The sequence below is a fragment of the Stigmatopora argus genome, chromosome 23 (genome assembly GCF_051989625.1).
Source record: "Stigmatopora argus isolate UIUO_Sarg chromosome 23, RoL_Sarg_1.0, whole genome shotgun sequence".
Taxonomy (NCBI): Eukaryota; Metazoa; Chordata; class Actinopteri; order Syngnathiformes; family Syngnathidae; genus Stigmatopora; species Stigmatopora argus.
Window position 1 is genome coordinate 6,838,089 of NC_135409.1, and position 21,548 is coordinate 6,859,636.

The 21,548-nt window shown below is 43.2% G+C and overlaps 4 protein-coding genes across 10 annotated transcripts; 2 read left to right on the top strand and 2 right to left on the bottom strand.

The window, feature by feature from the left end:
- Positions 1-135: 135 nt before the first annotated feature.
- ucmaa (upper zone of growth plate and cartilage matrix associated a) lies at positions 136-1,268 on the top strand. Of its 2 annotated transcripts, XM_077594372.1 has the most exons (5): positions 136-248; positions 342-392; positions 456-548; positions 705-803; positions 887-1,268. In XM_077594372.1, exons 1-5 carry the CDS (start codon positions 191-193, stop codon positions 973-975), a joined length of 390 nt encoding a protein of 129 aa, XP_077450498.1. In that variant the 5' UTR covers positions 136-190; the 3' UTR covers positions 976-1,268. The 2 variants fall into 2 exon arrangements, with proteins under 2 accessions (XP_077450498.1, XP_077450497.1); XM_077594371.1 differs by having other exon boundaries at positions 136-392.
- Positions 1,269-1,401: 133 nt separating this feature from the next.
- On the bottom strand, positions 1,402-8,130 carry mcm10 (minichromosome maintenance 10 replication initiation factor). 5 transcript variants are annotated; one of them, XM_077594353.1, is made up of 19 exons: positions 8,067-8,118; positions 7,901-7,985; positions 7,765-7,824; positions 7,600-7,641; positions 7,260-7,502; positions 6,864-7,175; positions 6,579-6,777; positions 6,311-6,476; positions 6,076-6,243; positions 5,765-5,881; positions 5,492-5,682; positions 5,333-5,421; positions 5,154-5,267; positions 3,859-4,290; positions 3,664-3,788; positions 2,866-2,979; positions 2,646-2,791; positions 2,529-2,571; positions 1,402-2,249 (listed from the first exon to the last, which is right to left on the bottom strand). In XM_077594353.1, the coding sequence occupies exons 4-19, from the start codon at positions 7,604-7,606 to the stop codon at positions 2,166-2,168; spliced, it is 2,550 nt and encodes an 849-aa protein (XP_077450479.1). In that variant the 5' UTR covers positions 7,607-7,641; positions 7,765-7,824; positions 7,901-7,985; positions 8,067-8,118; the 3' UTR covers positions 1,402-2,165. The 5 variants fall into 5 exon arrangements, with proteins under 5 accessions (XP_077450479.1, XP_077450480.1, XP_077450482.1 ...); XM_077594354.1 differs by lacking the exon at positions 7,765-7,824 and having other exon boundaries at positions 8,067-8,130; XM_077594356.1 differs by lacking the exon at positions 8,067-8,118 and having other exon boundaries at positions 7,600-7,642; positions 7,767-7,824; positions 7,901-7,921.
- Positions 8,131-9,227: 1,097 nt separating this feature from the next.
- optn (optineurin) lies at positions 9,228-16,430 on the bottom strand. Of its 2 annotated transcripts, none has more exons than XM_077594360.1 (13): positions 16,251-16,430; positions 15,328-15,443; positions 15,072-15,253; positions 14,809-14,970; positions 13,680-13,852; positions 13,501-13,597; positions 12,096-12,205; positions 11,872-12,021; positions 11,726-11,810; positions 10,599-10,757; positions 9,856-9,998; positions 9,712-9,776; positions 9,228-9,646 (listed from the first exon to the last, which is right to left on the bottom strand). In XM_077594360.1, exons 2-13 carry the CDS (start codon positions 15,437-15,439, stop codon positions 9,552-9,554), a joined length of 1,533 nt encoding a protein of 510 aa, XP_077450486.1. In that variant the 5' UTR covers positions 15,440-15,443; positions 16,251-16,430; the 3' UTR covers positions 9,228-9,551. The 2 variants fall into 2 exon arrangements, with proteins under 2 accessions (XP_077450486.1, XP_077450485.1); XM_077594359.1 differs by lacking the exon at positions 16,251-16,430 and adding an exon at positions 16,033-16,195.
- Positions 16,255-21,405, top strand: ccdc3a (coiled-coil domain containing 3a). Its single transcript, XM_077594369.1, has 3 exons — positions 16,255-17,206; positions 18,006-18,183; positions 20,079-21,405. Exons 1-3 carry the CDS (start codon positions 16,815-16,817, stop codon positions 20,382-20,384), a joined length of 876 nt encoding a protein of 291 aa, XP_077450495.1. The 5' UTR covers positions 16,255-16,814; the 3' UTR covers positions 20,385-21,405.
- Positions 21,406-21,548: the final 143 nt, after the last annotated feature.

Below are 21,548 nucleotides of genomic sequence, written 5' to 3' on the forward strand. Positions count from 1 at the left end.
ATGTTTGAATTAAAAAAAATCTAAAAAAATGAAGAAATGCATCCAGTCTGATAGATTTCAGGCACTCCTCAATAAGACTCTCCACCCACTTTCCTTCCCTCACTTGCCCTTCTTACTTTTCTCTACACATCGCCCATCAGAGTCAAACAAAGTACTTACAGTTAAGTTGAGTCTATGACAGCTCATCAAGATGTCTCGGAGTCCAATTTTGCTTTTGCCTTGCTTCATCACCCTCCTCATCCTCGCACGTAAGTCCATTTTGTATCGGTGGCTAGACGACATTTGCATATTCAAAGTAGGTCTTTTTTTTTGCAAGGTGTTTGTAAACATTTCTGTCTTAGTTTCATGTGTCGGTGAAAGTACGGACGACTCTAAACAAGCCGAAGTCAAAGGTAATATTCTCAAAATATCATAACTCACCATTCTTGCTGAGCTTTTGAACTTTGACCTTTTAGAATCTGCGCAGCCGGTGTTCATGCCAGGAGCGGACGCCTCCAACTTTTTCAAACGGCGCAACCGCCGCTCCGTCAGATACTACGAGCAGATAGGTGAGTCGGAGGAAAACGATAGAATGCACGGATGAAAATATCAGGGGTGGCTGTTAAGTCAATCAGGTATTATTGCCGCAGGAGTCACAGGATAGCGTGGAGCGCTCTTCTGCTTTGACGCTATTAATTCCAGTGACGTTTCCCGTGTGTTTCCAGCGGAGCAAAGGGTGTATCGGGCAAACGCAGAGCGGCGAAGGGAACACAACGAAGAACAACGCAACGAATACGAGAACTACGCTGAAGAAGATCGCACCGGTAAACCCCGAACCTGTCACCTACGGATCCTATACTAACTACCACGGCACATACTCTGACCAATTTCAATATGCTTTAAACAGAGCAAAAGGAAAGAACAACAGAGACATACGAGCAAGCGAGGGAGTACAATTACGACGGACGCTATCCTCGATTTCACTGGTCTCACTGAGCGCAGTCCATGTTAGCGCTCAAGGTAAAAATGTTGTTCTGTTTAAAATAAATAAATAACATTACATTGAACACTTTCAATAAACAAATTTAACATTATATAAACCACGCTTGTTTAATTACTTTTTCCATACAAGCTTCATAAAAGGTTACACTTAGCTGGTGGCATCTAGTTAAATCTTTACATTGCAATGTGCTCTTTTTTTTGGCACCTTTACTTGCCTTTCGTGTATTGGCGGGTCAAACAAAGATGAGTTTCCTGGACAGTTTTCGCCGTTGATGTGTTTAACACACCACAGCATTGTCTGGAATTTGGAGTATTCAGATGGAATCGGGGGGTGGGATGGAATATTAGCAAATAGGAGGCTTCGCTGCACAAGTCATTTAAGCTGAAATCATTTCCAGAGTGGAAAAGAAGAAGGAGAAATGCCAAAAAGGAGTGTTTTTACTGTGAGCTGATGTTGTCCAATAAAAAAGTGGATACCACTTCAGAGTTCAAGGTTGGCGTACGCCCCAACACCTGGAGAGGATTTAAACTTCTTTTTTTAAGAGATCATCACATTTCATGTATGGTATTGTCTGCACTATAAGGCGCTCCGGAGTATAAGGCACACATTCAATGAATGGTCCATGTTAAAATTTGTTTCAAATCCATATAAACCGCACCGGATTATAAAATGCAGTAGTTGTAGTAGTAGTAGTAGAAGTGGTGGTGGTAGTAGTAATGGTGGTTTACTAGTAGTGGTTAGCAGTTGTGTTACGAGATGGAGTTGTGCTAAAGGGAATTTTACACAATTATTAACCAATATTGATTGATCCATATATAAAAGGCACATCACATTATAAGGCGTACTGCCAGCTTTTGAGAAAATTCAAGTCTTTTAGTTGCATCTTATAGTGCAGAAAATACGGTACCTTTAGAGATGTAGAATGATTAAATTGGCAGTTCTTGAAAAGTCAAATATGAATACAATTTAATGGATCATCTCTTTGAATCTCAGCATAAAGTATTTCTTTTTGTTGATGTGGTCTAGCCAAGACAATATTCAAAGAGATGAACTAGTTAGATACGGATAGTAATATGAGGGGAAACAACTTTAATTCCTTTCAAATTTCAGGTTTGGTGCCATCTAGAGTTAGGCATTAAAAGTTAAGCATTTTAAAAGAAGCAAGTCTTAACAAAAATGGGTTCTACTTAAGACTGGTTAGGAATCTTCCGTGCTCCTCCCCTCGAGGTTTGAGAAGCTCTGCGCCAATTTTTGGTCCAGATTTCTCCTAGTATGGGCAGACGAGAACAACAACAACATATTTCATCCTTGTGTTCGCACACACAACAAATCAGAATAATAAAGCTACTTTTCCATTGAATTTAATCATCGGTCTTATATAATATTGTCATGGATATGGTTGATAGCATGTTATTTTTTTTCGATTCAACTAAAACACTTTTAAATGGTGGCCAAGTGTTTTCGCAAAGCGTTTGGATTAAGCAGCTCCCCTGACACATCTTGGCCACCATACTTTAATTTTTTTTTTTTAAACAGAAAAACTTACCTTGAGCATTCCATCACGTTGCCATTTAAACAGACCACAATTACTGTAAAGAGGAATAAAACAAAATCAGTGTTTGTACTGGCATACTAGTGGTTCAACTTTGACATTTTGAAATACCTGCAGTGTTTGTGTGGCAATCTGTCAAGCGCAATGGCTCTTTGTCCGCAAGGACACTTAAAGAAACGTTTGACGGCGTCGTGCCAGTGGAGTGGGTGATTCTCCCCCACGCAGCGGTCCGCCGCTTTGAAGTAAGTGTACTTACACTAAAATCAAAAAAAAGAAGAAGTTGTTTTTCTTCATTGGGGCATGGATAGTCACAAAGGCAAGTGAAAGTAACCTTTTTACAGCAAACGGCACGGCACTTCATCTCTCGGACTCCCCTCATTTTCTCCTCCATCTGCTCCTTCTTTACTAGCACATTAAAGTAGTCTTCCTGTATCTGATATTCAGCCTGCGAGGGACAGTCAAAAGAAACATTCAAGTTACAACATATTTGGAACTCATTGACGGCGACAGACATCGGATCCATTTTGACTGGGAGGGGTTGGCAGCGATCTTAAGTTGAAATATTTCATCTTTATCTTCTTAACGGCCATAGTTTGGACGGTACACGGTAGATTGGTCGCCGGTCTTTTGGTCGCCCGGAAGGTTATTGATAATTACCCTTTAAATGGTTGCTCAAATTCCCTAAATACAAACTGTGAATGACTATTTAGTCATAATTAATGCCCTATTAATTATTAGGCTAAATAAAAGCTCCAAATTTCCCAGACTTGTGTATGGTTTTTTTTGAGAACTTGTTAAGAACCTGACTGACGTAGCTTCTTAAAGGGACAACGCATGTACATACAAACTCAAACACTCACATGTCGGCTCAGTGAAACTGCTCATGGCCATTGTTGGCTTTTATTCATGCGTAAACCGTGTTGTTTTACCTTGTTTTGACGCCGGTCTTTTGGTCGCCCGTTGTCGCGGTCGGGGCGACCAAAAGACCGGCGACCAAAAGACGGCGAACAAAAGACGGCGACCAATCGACTGCACACGAGTTTGGACCCCAGCTAATGAAATCTAACTTTTTTTTAAATTCATCCAGTTTTTTGGAACCGATATCTGAAGTGTTTTGCGCGTGCCGTACCGCCTGTATTGCGGCTCCATGGATGGATTTGGCGTTGAGGATGTTTTGAAATGCTTCGGACTGAACGAAGCTGAGCTCATCTCGCCTTCTTTTCTCCACCGGCTCCAAATCAGCCTCCCCAGATTCTAAGAAGAAAAGAAAAGAACATTGAAAAACTCATTTCAACGCCATTCGAACATCATCCACTCTCCGCACCGTCAGGCGACGTGAGGTTCTTGTCCACACGTGCGCTGATCTCGCTGCTGCTGGTCCTCTTCCTCTTCACGGCGTTGGGGTCCTCCTTTGCTAGCGCCATCCCCTTCGCTTTCAGTTTCTTGAGAGCAGCCATCTTGGCGGCCGAGACGACCGGCCTTGGAGACGGGCTGGCGTCAAAGAAAACTATGTCCTCGCCTTTTGCCAGGCCTCTGCCTAGCATGGGGGTTTGCGGCGTGGCAGGGCCGCCAGCGGTCTTGGGGACGACCGTGGCCGCTTTTGGGGATGATGCTAAAGATGACGGGGTCGACTTAGGAGTCCCACCCTCCTGACGTCGGCGGTTCATCAGGAACTCCCTGTGCTTTTGTTTTTGTTGCTTTAAAAGGTCGGAAGCAGAGATGGACTGAACAGGAGATCCTTCTGACCCTTTGGAGACTGTTGAAGACACAGTGGGGGAGGAAAAAAGCCAACTGAGCCAACAGGTTTGCATAATAATAATAATCGGACATAGGCTTTGTCATCATCATTGACTCGACAAAAAGCCGAATTGTCATCATACCCAGAAACTGCGTATGACGAAATTGGTAGTGCTTCTCCATAAGGTGCGTTTTCTCGGCAAAAGACCCAAATAAGTGATCATTTTGGACTGGTAATTTGGCATTCTGCCATGATGGATACATCGCATCACCCCCCGAGCGGATCACTTACCTCTCACTGTCTTTCACTTACCTTCAGTCAGCCAGTAGGAGGCAGATCCCCGCCCAACATCTATTCATATTACCTCACCCCAAAGTTATTACGCAGAAAGGATTGTGTGTCGTGTTACCGCAAGTTTAGAGTCCTGATGGATGTGGGAAAAAAACTGTCCTTAAGCCCATTTGTCCATACTTTGTGGGACCTATAGCGTCTGCCAGAGGGCAGCAGTTGGAACAGATTGTGACCAGGGTGGTATGGGTCCCCGATGATGTTCCTGGCTCTGCTGAGGTATCGAGGGCTGGCAATGTCTTCCAGTGAGAATTTATTATCTTTTACCACCGACAATAAAGACTCCATCGGGGAGGTCAAGCTGCTGTTTGTTTACAGCCGTTAGCAGGAGGTTAAGTGCCGTGTTAACGTTCGCATCCGTTCGCGGCGTCCGGGATTTGCGGGTGTAGCCATGTGTCCGTGATGAGAATAATGTTATAGTTCCTAACAAAGCTGTTGGTAGCAATCTGAAGTTCCAACTCATCCATTTTGTGGGTACATATTCATACATACATACATACATACATACATACATATTCGTCTGGGTTACCTACCCGCCATATTCCCCTGCGTCAAGTGCTTCTTGAGCTGTAGCGCCCCTGGCGACGGCGATGACATCAAACTCTTGAATTCATTTGAACAATTGGAAACTTGGCCAGACTTCATGGCTACAAAACAAAAGGCGTTTTGTAAAGTGGCTTTTGAGCGTGAAACGGGGCTCAGTCAGTCTCACCCAGCATTTTGGCCTCCAGAATGTGCCTAGCGGAACCTCTCACAAAGAGCTTGTCCAGAGTTGTCTGTCCTGGTTTTTTGGCTTTGGATCTGCAAATCGTATGCGCATGAAAGAAAGAAGAGAAACAACGTCGCTCATATGTTACGTTTGGAGGCTCACAGTGACTCCGTGCAGGCGGCCGACGACACGCCACCGTAGTGGAAGCCGTTCTGACAGATGCGATCCCTGAGGCTAACGCCTTTCATTTTGTTGGGCGCCTTTCCAGAAAACGCCGACTGCAGCTCGGATCGCTTGGAGCTCATCATCTTGTACTGCGCTTTGACGTGATACTGGCAGTATTCGCACTCAAACTGGGAAGAGGAGGGCACACCATTAGCGATAAAAATGCCTGCAGCGTTTCATTTCTTTGTAGAATCTCTGCTCATTTGTTACCATGTTTACAAGCTGAGAGCAGGGCTCTCCGTTCTTCTTCATGGCTTTGCATCTTCCGTAATCTTGAGCTTCACCCATGAGCAACACTTTCTGAGGGTGATCGACTGTCAAGCTAACCTGCACACATTAACATTTAAGAGTGGAAACTGGAATCTACAATACATGGAAATAGTACCGTATTTTCATGACTATAAGGCGCACATAAAAGACACACTTAAAAGTAAAAAAAAATCCATAAAGTGGACATAGTGCCCAATCAGTCGGTGCGCCTTTTGTATGCACTAAATTCAAGATTCTGTTTTTTTGCTCACCCCGTCATAGCCGTCTTTTTGTTTCATGGAGTTGGGGTTGAGGAGTCCGATGACGGTACCCGGCTCGGTTTTCCAGTGCTCCTTGTGGACGTCGCCGAACAGCAAAAGCGACACAAACACGTCCAAGTTGTGAAGGTCGTTCAACTTCCAGACGCTAAATGTTTTCCCCTGAGATGGCAGTCATGTTTTCTCATTTATTTTGGCTTCTCGCCTGGGGAAATTGCAAGTTGCTTACACTACTGTTGCTTTGCGGTGTTGCTTTGCTGACCAGCACGCCAAATGTCACCCAGTCGTTGTCCTCCAGCTTCTCCCTCTGCAAGCGCTCCGGCACCTGCGACAGACGGATTAGGCGTCTGCCGGCCATTTTGCGGTCCATTTCACTGGATGACACACGTGGCTTTCTGAAAAGGACAAATTTGAATGTTCGGTCGTCAATTGACAAAGCAATCCATTCATTTTGATAGTGCAAAGCGAAGCGAGACTTCCTAAAAAAAACTGCTGACCTGAGTCGCAATCCAGAGTATTTTTCCATAGCTATGTCTTTGGGAAGAGAGTCCAGTTTTGGGGGCTCGGCTGAAGAAGTGGGGCGAGGTATGCTGTTGAAGGTTGTGGACGGGCGTTTCGGAGTGGCTGCTTTGCTCGCGCTTTGCGAAGGCAAGAAGGAGCTTCCCATCTTAATCTCCACTAAAGGTAGTCTAGATTCTGATATTTAAAAAAATATATATATAAAACAATCAGCAAAATCAATTGCACAAATACTAGTATATTCAATCTTTTGATTAGATTACCTGGTGAAGTGCTGGGTTTGATTTGGTGGGCCGTTCTTGCTTTGCGTTTAAAAGAATCAGCGTTGCTTAACTCAGAGATAAAGTCGGAGGACTCTTGGATCGTTTGGCTTTCTCCTTTAACCTGATTGTGTGATGTCATTTGATCACAATCTGAAGGACTCTTCATCTTCGGTATAAGAGCAGCTGTATGTTGGGGAGGCGATGGTGTAAGAGTAGACGAGCTCGCTGAAGCTTTCACCGAGGAAGTTCTTTGGCTGGCCTCCAGTTGCTTCTGCAAAGCTCTCATTTTTTCCTGCATTTGCCGCAACTCATCTAAAAATGATACATTTGGCAACAACAACAAAAGATCTGAAAATCTTGTGGTGTTTCCCGTGAGAAATGACATTGGATACAAACCTTGTAGCTGTTCTTGTGACCTGTTAGGACTCTCACTTGCTTTGTTTTTAGGAGATTCATGGGCTTGTTGTTCTTTTTTAAGATCATCGATATCGCCAAAGAGCTCTGACATCTCATCCACACATTGCCCGCCTTCGTTGTAGTCTTCCTCGGCTTCGTTGTCAAACAGGTCATCCAAACCGTTTTCTTGCTCTTGCTCATTTTCACGCATTAAGGCTGTCAGGATCTCCAGATCATCTTCACCTGGACAAAGAATACAAACGAGATTTTCCATTTTCGTCGCTTCGAGGTGTCATAAACGGCCCAATACGTCCAATCCATTTTGATTGGTACTACTTACTTTCCATTATTAGACTGAGCGCCCACAAAAACAGCAGTCGATCTACAAGAAATGATCCAATATGAGCGAAACACAGCATAAGCTATTGTGTATTTAGTTCCTGTACATTACACATAGACAAAAATAGTACTACTTTATTTCTCTGAGTCAAAACGGCCAACTTACCAAAAAAAAAGGGACAAATTAATAGATCGCGTCTTGAATGGTTGACGAGAAAACGTCCTTCTATTTAAAATGTTGAACGATTTGGTTGCTAACGGAGAAAATGTGTTTTTTTCCTCATTTACAAAAAAATACTTACAGCCCAAACGAGAGCGAAATCCAAACTGGCGCTAACGAAGGACCCGGCTGTGTTGTCAAAAGATTTGAGGTGACCCATAATATTCCTGAATTAAAAGAAAAAAGTAACACAAAATTGAAATACAAAAATATCTACAGTAAAGAAAAATACTGCTCATAAATTATACTTTTTTTCTTCTCAAATATAGCCACTTGATTATTTAGTGATTCATTCGCCTGACTTCCAATCAGGCAAGCGGTGTTGAAAATGAATATATTGCCACACGAAAGTGGGCGTGGCGGAGGTCCTGAAGAGTATCACATTAGAACAGGGGTAGGGAACCTATGGCTCGGGAGCCACATGTGGCTCTTTTGATGGGTGCATCTGGCTCTTTGCTAACCTGTGAGCTAAAATATGGAAATTGCTGGTGACAGAACTGAGATATTACATCTAGAACTGCTTTAATCTTTTTTTTTTTTGCAGTAGACTCTTCTGGAATGCATCCTCTCATTGATGAGCAACAGCATAAGAATCTTTTAAAAAATAATCATTTTTTTCCACTTTAAAAGTGGTGAAATTACCCAAAAACATTGAAAAGGCACTTGTTTACATGTATGTATTTTGACTTTTAAATTCGTAGTATGGCTCACAAAGAATAACATTGGAAAATATGAATTGTTTGTGGCTCTCTTCGTCAAAAAGGTTCCCGACCCCTGCATTAGAATATCCTTGTCATTTAAATAAACATTGCTAATATAAAGGGGAGGTGTCCAAGAGGGATCATAGGTAAAAATGATGAAAAGACAGACACGCATCTATATTATTGTAAACATGCATTCAGAAAATTCTTACTTGATTATCTATTGATTTGGCATTGAGGATGTAAATTCACTGGTAGTGTATTTATACAAGGATGGAGGACAATGACCTACATTTTGGTGTCATCACCTGGCAGGACTTCCGCAAGAATGGAGATCACACAAGAACGTCAAGGCACAAATCGCAGTTTGGCACATCTGCGGGTTGCCAGGTTACGCCGTGACTGAAAAGAAGAATGTGACAGTTTGGCAAAGCAGAGTAAAGGAGAGACTGCTGGAGAAGTGAAGATCCAGAGTCGCTTTTCCAAGATGCCAAGATGTTGAATGGACACCTTTTTGCACCCATTCCATTAACTTCAAGACGACAACATCATTTTGGGTATTAGATGAGCCCTCTTTACGTGAAACTATTTTTTGTTTGCTTTTGAGTAAGAAAACAACCATTGTATCAAACACAAACCTGTATATTTTGTTGTTGGAACTAGAATAACACGATTAACACACTTAGGCATGCTCATGCATCCTAAATATCACATCCTGCATACATTTATTGAGTTGCATTAGTAGAACAAAATAGCCAGGTTCCATTTCTTAGTAGTAGTGTGGTGGATAAACAAGTTGACCCTAACCTTCACCCATGAGCTTTCCCAAAAAAAACATATCTGGTAATACAAACAGATTCAAAGTATCTTAGTTCAGTAAAAGACCTGCAACATAACAGTAACTTTTGAATCTTGCATATAAACCAAAAGGTAGACACAACTTGAAGACTTTTCGTCTCATTGCTTAAGAGGGTACAACCATAGGAAGACTAAAGTTTAAAGTGCAAATAAGGGGTAATAACATCAAAATTGCTACTCAATGCACTTTATGATGTGAATCTGCAGCGAGTCCATGTCCGGCAGCACTTTGTCGCACTTGGGACAGACGTGTTGTTGCCACTGGGTTCCTGCCAGACAAAACAGTTGAGCGTCAAACATGAAAATAAACCCTAAGAGAACCACAACAACATACCTCGCGCCAGCAAAGTTGGAGTTGGATTTGTCATGTGGCGTCTTTGCATGTCACTCAATGAATCTCTGTAGTGAAAGTGAGTAAATGACTTTAAAATGGATGCAGCACAGTGTTGACGTTTTTTTTTTTCTTTCTTTGGCGTACCGGCCTCCGGAGTTCAACACCTCTTGCAGATGGGCGTTTTGCTTCCTCACGTACTCCAGCTGAACAGACAGACGCTCACATTCCTCGTGCAGTTTCTCTCTCGCCTCTCGCTCGGCGTAGAAATCAGACATGTAGACCTCGGCCTGCAGAGATCAATTTCTTTGTTAGAATTTGCATGAACAACTGATAGGTTTATTATCGATACACTTTAATCAAAAGAGGGAGACATCCTTAACATACTCTGGCTACAACTTCCAAGGAAAATCACTCCCGACTCGCCCTTGTCCAGGATGATTCTAAAGAAACGGCATCTTCCTCTGTCAATTTAGTCGGCGCATAATCAAAACATTTGAGGTAATCTGATTCAAACAATTGCAATTGTTTGAATCAGATTACCTTAAGTGTTTTGATTATGCGCGACTAAATGGACAGAGGAGGATGCCGTTTTTGCAGAATGTCACGGTGGCGAGGACGAGCCAGGACGATTCTCACGTGCAAGTTTCAACGCTGGAATATGTCAAGGATGTCTCTCTGTTTTTATTAAAGTATATCTATTAATAAACCTATTGTGTATACGTATGTTCACGCCGCTGTCATTGGAGCAGTGTTAAAGATCGTGGAAGGTATTATGCTAATTCAATGTAAAATATGCCTCAACTCACAAAAAAAATCCAAGTTTCAAAACTACTTCTGGAAGAAAAGACTAATTTCATAAGAAGCGGTACCATTGTACTTGTGCCAACCTGTGCCTTGAAGACAGATATGGTCTCCAGCTCGTTGTCCTTAGCGAACATCTCCTGCTTCAAGTTGTCGATGCGCTCCTGTTTGACTGCCAAGGCGTTCTCGGCGGCGCTCAGCTGGCCTTGGAGGTCATCCACCACCTCCTTGTTCACCAAGTGAGCCTGTAGCATGGTAGTGATGGATTTTCAACCCTTCAATGGGTTCTTCCATACACAATTTGAGTACAGTAGTACCTCGTGATACAACATGCTCGTCACACAACATGCTCGTGTTACGGCGAAAATTTCGATCGAATAATTCGCTCGCGATACGATTAAAATTTCGAGGTGCGACCAAGCCAGGTGGCCATGACATGAGAGGCTGTTTATCATTGTAGCGCACTGTCTTTTTTTGCCGCATCTCTTTCGTGTATAACTACTATATCTACGAGGACTGAACGATTTATTCAGACAAGTTTCGACCAGGAAACGCACAACGCGCATGCGCGGGCAAAAAGAGAGCTTTCTGGGTAATGAAGTATACTCGTGCACACAACACCCATAGGCAATGGCACCCTTTCTCAGAATAAAACTTCATTACCCACAATCAATACGTGGGTAAGCTCAGCTATTGCATTTCCTGTTATTCTTTCTAATGAAAGATGCTCCCGCGATCGTTCTTTCAAGACAATTTCTCGTTGGCAAATGGTCGTGCGTTATCCTATTGTGAGGACATTTGTGTGCATCATTTTGGGAATATTTTGAAGGCAACACAACAGCAAACAGTCCATCGATAGCGAACGTGAGGGTGGAGGCGTGGCAAACCGCTAACCCGGAAAACAAAGGTAACAAAAGATTAAGACAAAACTAGAATTCAGTTTTGTGTAAAGTTACATTAAACGGATGTTTGAGTGTGTCTGTATATATTTATCCAAGTTAATTTAAATTTGTTTGTTCGTTTACGAGTGCCGTGGATAAAGTCCCCCCGAACAATCCAATATCCTGTTTTGGGTGTTTTTTCAGAGGGTTGGAACGAATGAATTTGTTTTCAATTCATTTCAATGGGAAACGTTCGCCGGAGTTACGAAAAGCTCGTCATACGATCTCAGTCTCGGAACGGATTACGATCGTCTGTCGAGGTACCACTCTACCTCTCTCCTTCCTCCCTCCTCTTTGAGCTCCTCGTAGTCCTCAAACAATTTAGTGTAGGCGTCCTTCAGCTGGGTGTAGTCGCTCCTAAAACGGAAGAAAAGTTTGCCATGTCTCCTGAATGCAGTCTGGAAGACGTTTAACTCACCGCTCTACTCCGGCCTTCTTCTGCACCATTAAACTCTGCGTCTGCATGCTGTCCAGTTGAAGCTTTAGCCTTTCGTTCTCCGTTTTGACCACCTTTCGATCCACCAGCTCGGCCTTCAAAATTGCCGTATCGTGCTCCATTTCGCGACATCTAGTTAAGCCCAAGTTCAATTATTGCGGCATGATCTATAAGCGGGGTGTCATCAAAAGTATTTGGCAACCAACCGGTCCTGCAGGTTCTTCTTCATGCCTTCTGCTTCGTCCAGCTTCTTCTGAGCTTGCTGCAGCTCTTTGAACAGCATTTTCATCTGGGATTTGATGAACTCGGACGCCACCTGGAATGTTTCATGATCAGACTGATTCCATAAGTGAGTAGATGTGTAAATTGTGTGAGACATTATGTGCAATACTTCCTTCTTTCCAGAAACAAGTCTTTGCAGTCAGACGTTGAATCCATAAGTCATGCAGTCACATCATCCACCCCCCCTTTTTTAAATTTTATTTGTTCTGTTGGGTTTATTCTGGGATGTGTCTATATGTTCATTAAACATTTTAATAGGTAATAAAGCTATAAATTAATTTGTGCTTTATGTTGGGACCAAGTAAGCACAAGGACACTTTCCCCCACAGCTGCTTTCGAGGCCAGTTAATTGTTTTCAGGACTATTGACTGAAAAGGACACCTTGTTCCAGGCCGAGACTGTTGATCTGAGTTGGCAATGAAGATCTACAAGGGACTCATAAATTGCTTTGACTTGGACGCCGGCAGATGGCGATAATCGCATTGTTGTTTAAAAATACGGCTGCTCTGTTTACCTTATAAAGAAATTATTATGCTTATTCTGCTAATTCTTACGCAGTTGTTCTGATTTCCGATCCGCTCGGGTCACATTGTATGCTTACTTGTGAAAATTCTTACGCAGGTGTTTTTGGTTTCGATCTAATATGAGATTGTTGTGGCAGTTGTTTTTTGACCTTAATGGTTTTATTCGGTTAGCTTATGCAATTGTTTGAGTCAGATTACATTAAATGTTTTGAGTATGGCGCGACTAAATGGACAGAGGATACAGTTTTTCAGAATCATCCTGGATGAAGACGAATTGGGAGTGGTTTTCCTTGCAAGTTGTAGCCAGTGTATGTTTAAAGATGTCTCCCTGTTTGATTAGTGTATTAATAATAATCCTATCAGTTCCCTCATACTGATGAGAAATATATATTTTGTTTTTGAACGTTTAGTTTTGTGCTTACGTACTTATTTTGCTACTACCATGCAACTGTGATTAAAAACAATATGTATATACAAGGTTAAGGTATTACATTTGCTATATTTTCAATTGAAATGTATAACTATAGTTTGAATCAGATTTTTGTTATATTTTTGTTAAACTTGATGTCTAGTTTTTCTAATTGCTGTTTTGTGTTCTGCATTTTCAGAAGAAAAAAAGAATATTGAATATGTCTCTTAGTATTACTTGATTGCAAATGTCTAATAGTTTTAATTGTATGCTGGTAAGGTTATATTTATTAACATTTTTTTACTTAATATAATTTGGATTTTTACTAAGTAATTTCATATTCATAATTTGGATTTTTATTAAGTAATTTCACATTTATACGCAAGTTCATTTCACCTGGTCATTGTCAAAATTGTTTTTGTTGTCTTCGGTCAGGGAGGTTTGGGTGGTGGCAGTCACATTGAGACCCCGTCTCTCCTCCATCACTCGGATCCTGTTTGGTTATTTAAAAAAAAAAAAACAGTTGAGCCCACAGTATGCAAAAATTAAAAATAAATGAACGTGCTGATGATTGCCTTTCAATGGTGACGTGCAGTTCGGCCTGGAGCTGTTCGGCTCGTTGAGTCTCGTTCCTGAGGGACTGCAGCAGGTGGCTGACGGTCACCTCCTCGCCGTCCAGATGTGATGGCGTCTGGCTAGCGTCGGGATGTTCCACACCCTCACCCTTCACATCGACAATTCCGTCGTTCTGAAAAGACGAGCCGGAAAAGACGATTCCAAGATGGCGCCGTTCATGCGGGAGCCAGTGGAAGTAGCTCTGTACACTTATGTTTTTCGTGATTTACAGCCCTTCTATTTTTTTAATTACATTTTAATATTTCTTAATACATTCCTTTTTACTTTACTTTGTACTTTATACTTTAATGTTTTTACAACTTTCCTTGTTCTGTTAGCCTGGCTTCTTTTGGCTACTTCTTTTTTGGAACCATTCAGCCATGCCTACGCTGTCACACACATGGGACTAGCTGTTACAATACGCAGCGGAAGGAGCAACACCTCGGTGCCGTTGGGGATTCGGAGCTGGACAAAAGTGCCGGGAGGAGAGGCAATGCTTCTGACCAACCATTCCATCGTGGGATAAGATGGAAGAGCTGTCGGCGCTTACCAGCAACGGAGTCGAGGGGCTCTACTCTGCTACTGTTGTCTTCAGCTCCAGACTACTGAGGAACTGTGCGGATAAGCTTGGAAGAGGTACTCTGCATATTCTCTACCTCGGTCACAGTCTGCAGAAGTTCCCCTTCTTGTGGAAGACTTCCTGTGTGTGGTTCCAGTTTTTTATCTAACTTTACAACGTCTTTTTCTTGAGTCTGTATCCGTTTTTGCTACCGCAACCAAGATGGCGCAGTTCAAGTGGCAGCCAGTGGCAGTAGCTCTGTCCACTCTTGCTCGTTTTGTGTTTTTGCTGCTTTTCTGTCTTAATGATTTGATTTGGTGATTCTTAATTTACTTTGATTTGCTTTGTACTTTGTGCTTTTGCTCTGTTGTTGTGCGGCCTTTGCGACTGTACTGTCTAACTTATTACTATGCCTTTTCTTGCTACTGTCACAATGAAATTTCCCGAGTACGGGATGAATAAAGTTATCCAATCCAATGTTGAACGTGTGTATTTTACAACCATAATATCGACGCCCTTTTTTTTCTCACCGAAACGGTAATGACCTCGACAAATGACTCGTTGCAGGAGTTCCGGTCGGTCTTCAGCTGAAGCTCCGAGTTGAGAGCCACCAGGTCGTTCTTCTCCGCCTGCAGTCGGCTAACCTGCGCACGTAAAGCGTCCACTTCCGCGCTGTTCCTGGAAGACTCCTCCTGTAAAAGAATCTCTTTTTAAAGCAACTCCGCTTCGTCGGCCGCCATCACTGTTGGACCACGAGTTCATGGTGGCAGCCCACCGTCACGCGTGGACTCACCTGCGATATGGTTGCCGCCTCCAGTTTATTGCTTTTAATTTCATCCTCCAGGGTCTGAATATGAACCCTGTTCTTCTCCAGCTCAGTTTCCATGAGAAGACGCTCCTCCAGCTCCTTCTCGCGCCACTTGTTCATATCCTCGAAACGTTCTTGCATCGATAGGTTGGTCTGACGAAAGTCCTCTGCAGAAACGAGAAAGCAGTAAAATGGTTGGTTCGAGGAAAAGAGAGAGGACACGTTATTCTCTCCTCTCAACCTTTAAAATTGCGGTTCTCTTGGATGAGGACACGCATCTGGAGCAGGATGTCCTCCTGAGATCCAAACGAGCAATTAATATGGCCGTTCCTTGTGGCATCTCCCGACGCCATACCGCTAAGAGAAGTACAAGAAGCTGGATTAAGTACCACTTTGGCAACTAGTTCCAAATTTTACAATGGGGTTAATGAACTCATCTTTTTAGATCAATGTAATCACAAAGTCTAAAATGTTTCAATGCTTTGGCATGCGGCAGAGAAGAAAACAAACAGAAGCATTTTGAAAGGTCATGATCTAATCGGCAGTCACGTGATCAGGTAAACATTTTTCTAACGTTTCGTCTCCCTTCTAATAACCTTTTACAATTGGGCCTTGTAAGTTGTAACCCAATTGAATTTTCTTTAAGCGTCCCTGGGAGGAAAAAAAGTTTGGACACCTCTGCTTTAAAATGTTCACCTTCAGCATAAATCTGATGAACGTCCAGATTTTAAATCGTTTTTTTTTATAATACGGATAGACTACATTATTCACTTACGAAAGAGGAAATCTCTCAAGTAAATAGTTAATATTTTTAAGGCGATCTACTTTCCGTTTCGGTCCAAGCAAAATCCCTTTCGCTTCAAAATGTACCAATCATTTCCAAACTCGTCATCCAAACTGCGTCACAACAAATCATGAAATTATCTGTCAGATTTTTAGAACTAACCTCCGAAAACTCGACGTTGGATCCAAAAACAAGACAGCAACAACAGTTTTAACGGAGATAAACAGATTTTGCTGTTGAACCTTGCGTCTTGGTCTGTTTTTAAGTTAGCTTTATGTATAATAGAACAGTACAATTTCCTACTTTTTATTTTCAAAGTAAAGCATAACAGTGTCACGAAAAGATAAACATCTATTATTTTGAAAACAAATGTGACCCACTTTCTTGCTGAATGTCACCTGCTTGAATATCGTTCACTTCCGTGAATTGACGTCACCAAAAGGATGTCTGTTGTAATTGCGGTCAAGGGTCATCGGGTATCTAAATCTATCAATTACTGCATTTGGTGACCAACTGTACCTTACTTTGGATATATACACGACGTACAAGCTAGTGTTCGTCACGACATGCACAGTTGCGCAGTTTCATAACCCGCCCCCCTTTATTTACACCGCCATTTTGATTTTTCATGTAATGGCCACTAGAGAGCGGTATAACACTGATTGCGGTTGCTGATGCTGTGATGAGTTTAATGGGAGTCCTAATGCTGGGGAATAGTTCATTGGGAAAATCCGCATAGGACTTTAGAGCCAGTGTAGGAGGATACAAAAACACTTCTCCGTGTGTCCTTGAACGCAGCGTCAGTGCCCCTTGCCTTGATGCACCTGAAGGAGGAGGGTGCGATGGACGCTTAGAAATTGCGTGTCCACTTCACGCAGCTGACCAAAAAAAACTTTTTTAAACTTCTTTTTTTCTTCCAATCATCAGTCCAGATAAGGTCCGCGATGGCTTCCGCAGTTGTTCTCGTTGCACTGTTTAGTACTTTGACGCAAGGCTGCCAACTTCCATCTGAGTGGCGGCCGCTGAGCGAGGGATGCCGATCGGAGCTGGCCGAGATCATCGTGTACGCCCGGGTCCTGGCCATCCACCGGGAGCCGCTGGCCCCCGGAGCGGCGGACAGCCTGTACAATTCGCTACCAGTCGGGTTCGGATACGGCTACGAGGGCGCCGAGGAAGGGCTGCTGTACTCGGCCGAGGTGGAACTGCTGTGCGATCAAGCCTGGGGGAGCATGCTGGAGGTCCCTGCGGGCTCTCGTCTTAATTTCACCGGGCTGGGTTACCTCTCGTGTCAATCTCACACGGTGATGGAGAACTACTCTTATTTTTTCTTCCTCAGGTATGCACAATGTATTTTTGGACACTCATTTCTTGTTAAATCCAAACTTTTTGGCCATGCGGATGAAAACTTCAGCAATTAAGAGTTGATTATCCAAATGAATGGACAACTATTTATATTGTCGGTTCGTTGTTTGTAAACAACAAAACTGAGAAATCCTCCTGTAAAATGATGTGGTGGACGTCCAAGCGATGGTTTGGGGACTGCCTTGGACTCCCATCTTTACTCATTGGGTGTCATTAGTCATTTTGACGGTACACGGTCGATTGGTCGCCGGTCTTTTGGTCGCCGATCTTTTGGTCGCCGGTGTTTTGGTCGCCCGGAACCATTTAAACCGTTGCTCAAATTCCCTAAATACAAACTGCGAATGACTATTTAGTCATACTTAATGCCCTGGTAATTATTAGGCTAAAGAAAATCTCCAAATTTCCCGGACTTTTAATTTTTTTTTGTTGGAGAACTTGTTAAGACCCTGACTGACGTCGCTTCTTAAAGGGACAACGCATGTACATACAAACTCTTCTACAATCACACGTCGGCTCAGTGAAACTGCTCATGGCCATTGTTGGCTTTTATTGATGCGTAGACCGTGTTGTTTTACCTTGTTTTGTCGTCGGTCTTTTGGTCGTCGGTCTTTTGGTCGCCCGTTGTCGCGGTCGGGGCGACCAAAAGACGGTGACCAAAAGACCGGCGACCAATCGACCGCACACGATTTTGACAGCCTTTCTCAGTCAAAATGGTTTGAACGTCCATCACAACTGTGACATACTGTCATTTCTCTTGATTTGTCCTCCTCCAGGATGGACGAGAACTACAACATCCTTCCCCACGGCGTCAACTTCCAGGACGCCATCTTCCCTGACACGAACGAGAACCGTCGCACTTTCTCCAGCCTCTTCCAATTCTCCAACTGCACCCAGGGGAGCCAACCCTTTCACACCTTCAGCCCTGATTGGGACACTGCGGAGGACAGCAAGGTACCCCGTCCAATTCGTACTTTGACTTCCACCCCAAAATTCAGTCATGCCAAAACATTTTATGAGCGCTTTTAAGGAAATGGACAAATGGCTTGAGGGTGGCCTGTTTTTACGAGGATTTTCGGAGTCAAGCTTCCTGCTTCTGTGTGGCTTTGTCCGTCCAGTCTCATGCAGAGGACAAGTGCTAGCATGCCTCAGGTGGGGGTCGCGCCGGTCAGGAATTTACAAAGGGTCTTTTGGAGAGGCCCCGCAATTTCAGCAACTCTGTAAAAATGACCAAACTTCTATCCATTCATTCAGAAGGGCAGTTAGTCTTTTCTACTGGAAGATAAGCCGAGTTATTTGTTTTACAATCCCTTTAAGGCATTATCATGGAAAAGTCAGAGCTAATATGCCACACTGCTTCATCAGCGCATTAACATTTAACAGGCCTGCTGATTAAAAAGTCCAGCAAGAAATATGTTTCATGGCACTCATAAACATTTTATGTAGACCAGTGAGCAATCAGATTGACTACTTCATCCCCTGTAGCTGGAAAATCGTTTTTTTTTTTGTTATATTGTTTGCCGCTAGCTCTTCCAGTCAAAATGGATCTATCGCCGTCAATGGCACTGAACTGAAATGAGGCTTCAATACCAGTCGTTCCAGTTCAACTAAATCCAGTGGCGGTCCGTGCATTTTCTCGTAGCGCCTTCAACGGGTAAAATCCACTTCCTAGCAGCATTTAATGATTAAATACAAATACTGGAGCTAATGCTGAAAGTCGAGCCTGTCCTGTCGTATTTCTGGCATAGCATTTCTAGCTCGCTCCAAATACAGTTTGGTAGCTCTGGCTAATCACTAGCCAATCATAGTTGGTGAAAGCGATGACGTATCCCTACGCCAGCGAGAAGGCATTGTGGTGTTGCCAACTCAAAATCTGATTGGTTAAAGCAACAGTCTTATCGACGCTTGTTTAATGCAGCAGAGCCCGCAGAACTGATTGTGAAGGCCTTGAGGCAGATTTCTGACCCTTGCAACAAATAATGGCTGAAATGTGATTGGTTAAATGCTTCAATATGAAAACACACATCTGGAAGCAGTGCAACCAGGGGGGGAAAAGCAATGAAAGGAAGCTAACAGACAATTTTGAATTATTTAATAAGTATTGATGGACAAAATATAATATATGATTCAGATATTTCTTAGGCCAGCAGAGAAGGCCTTGAAGGCCCTGACGGCCCACCACTGACTAAATCTGTTACCACCAGGAATAGGGGTGCCCAACTCCGGTGCCCCCGAGGACTGGAATTGGACACCCCTGATCAGCAATGAGTTAATGAAGAAAAAATAAGTACTTACATATTATCTCCGTCAATGGCAACAGAGTCCACGATATGTCGTCTTTAAACAGTGTTTATTCAGATGACCCTTGGATGTTTTGACAGATGTGCGTGTGTTTTGGGGCATCCCGCAGAGAGCAGTTCTAGACTCGATGGGAAAAGGTGCACAATATAAGAACAAGGACCAGTTTAATAAGGGCCAGTACTGTGTATTGCAGGGGTCCCCAACTCCGGTCCCCGAGAGCACCTGTCCACTCTGTTTTCCATATCTCCAACACACCTGAATCCATTAACTAGGATCATTACCAGGCTTCTGGACAGCTTTCTGAGGTGTTGATCCATTGATTCAGGTGACTTTGATGAGGGGGACGTGCAAAACAGAAGGGATAGGTGCCCTCGAGGACCAGTGTTGATTTGAGATGAGAGTAAATTGACATACGAGCTCGGTCCTGGAACACATTAAGCTCGTATCTCAAGGTATTACTGTGGCTGAAATATTTTCCAGTATTTTAGCACGGTGTAAGAAGGTGAAACATGTCTGCTCATCTTCCTTCCTTCCTTCCTTCCTTGCAGCTGCTGTGCTCCTCCGTGCAAGCGGCGCTGTTCGACGAAGAGGAGCGCGGCCGGCGCCTGCGGGAGCGACTGGCCGCCACCGAGCGCAGGAACGAGCAGCTGAAGGTCCGCGTACGCAAGGTCAAGCGCTCGCTGAGGAACGCCCGTAAGGCCGCCAGGAAGGCCGAGCGGGAGGCGCGGGATTTGCTGCTGGAACGCGAAGCCTTACGCCGGCGAGACGGTCATCATCTCAATACCGTCGCTCGGGAGGAACCTCTGGCGGGGCCGTACGCCGCTGCGGGCCGGCGGCTGGGAACGCGACTCTGATGAATCACGTGGAGTCAAACCTGTTGGATTGAAGTGACAGGCCGCTGGACGGTCTTTATGGACAAACGGCGTGAGGAGAAATAGCCGTACTTGCCTTTTGATGCGAGTTGTTGTTAGTGCAAGCGCAGACGAATGCTGAGTTCTGTGTAAACAAGAAGTTACTTTTCATTTTATGATTCTAGCTCACATTTTGGATGGGAAACGAGTATTGAGTCACTGTGTTGTATTCTAAACTCAAACCTAGACTTAACTACGACTTGCCTGATATCAGGATTCAACAGGATTAAATCAAGACCAACACTTTTGTGAGTCAAAACCAAGACTTTCCCAAAAATATATCGTATTTTCACGACTATACAGCAAAACAGCTACCAAGTCCAGTTTCTCTTAGACTTAAAATGAGGAAAAACCCTCTCTCCTTGGTTGCTCAGTTGGCAGGTGTTAAGAGAATTGTAGGTCAGAGGATCCTTTCAAATGTGCGGGGTAATTCAGGGTGAGGACTCGTGGCTCATCAAGTGAATGGAATGTGTTTGTGAGGGGCAAGAACAGCAGGATGTCGCTGAAATATTTCTCTCATTCATTTGGAAGGGAACGATAGTGTTGGAGCAAAATGGGGTCTCGGATTTAGCAACTCGCAACACTAGCATTTGGCGATAGAATGCAGGGAAAATACATCATCCCACAAACACCCTTGAGGCAAAGAAGATTGTCTTTCCTTTTTTCCGATCTTAACCTGCAGACAAAAAAAATCTGGAAAATTTACAACTACTTGTAAATCATTTTATGACACATCAAGCCATCAGAAGCACCGTAACAATTGAGGATTGAGTTCAGAAAATGTCAAAAACATGTGGCGGGAGTACAGAACTTATATATTTAAAATATATATGGTTTAATGGTTAATTGTGTAAAAAACAAAGATTTGTCATTTGTAGTTATAGGATGGAGTTTCGAAAATCAATGTTTGCATGCTTTTTATACGGAAATTAGATCGAAACCAATAAAGGTAACAATGCCTTGAGTTTGCAGCATCTGTCTTTCGTCTGCTTAACATCTGTTTTACACCAAATACCAGTGGCGGTCCGTGCATTTTCTCGTAGCGCCTTCAATGGGTAAAATCCTCTTCCTAGCAGCATTTAATGATTAAATACAAAATACAAATAC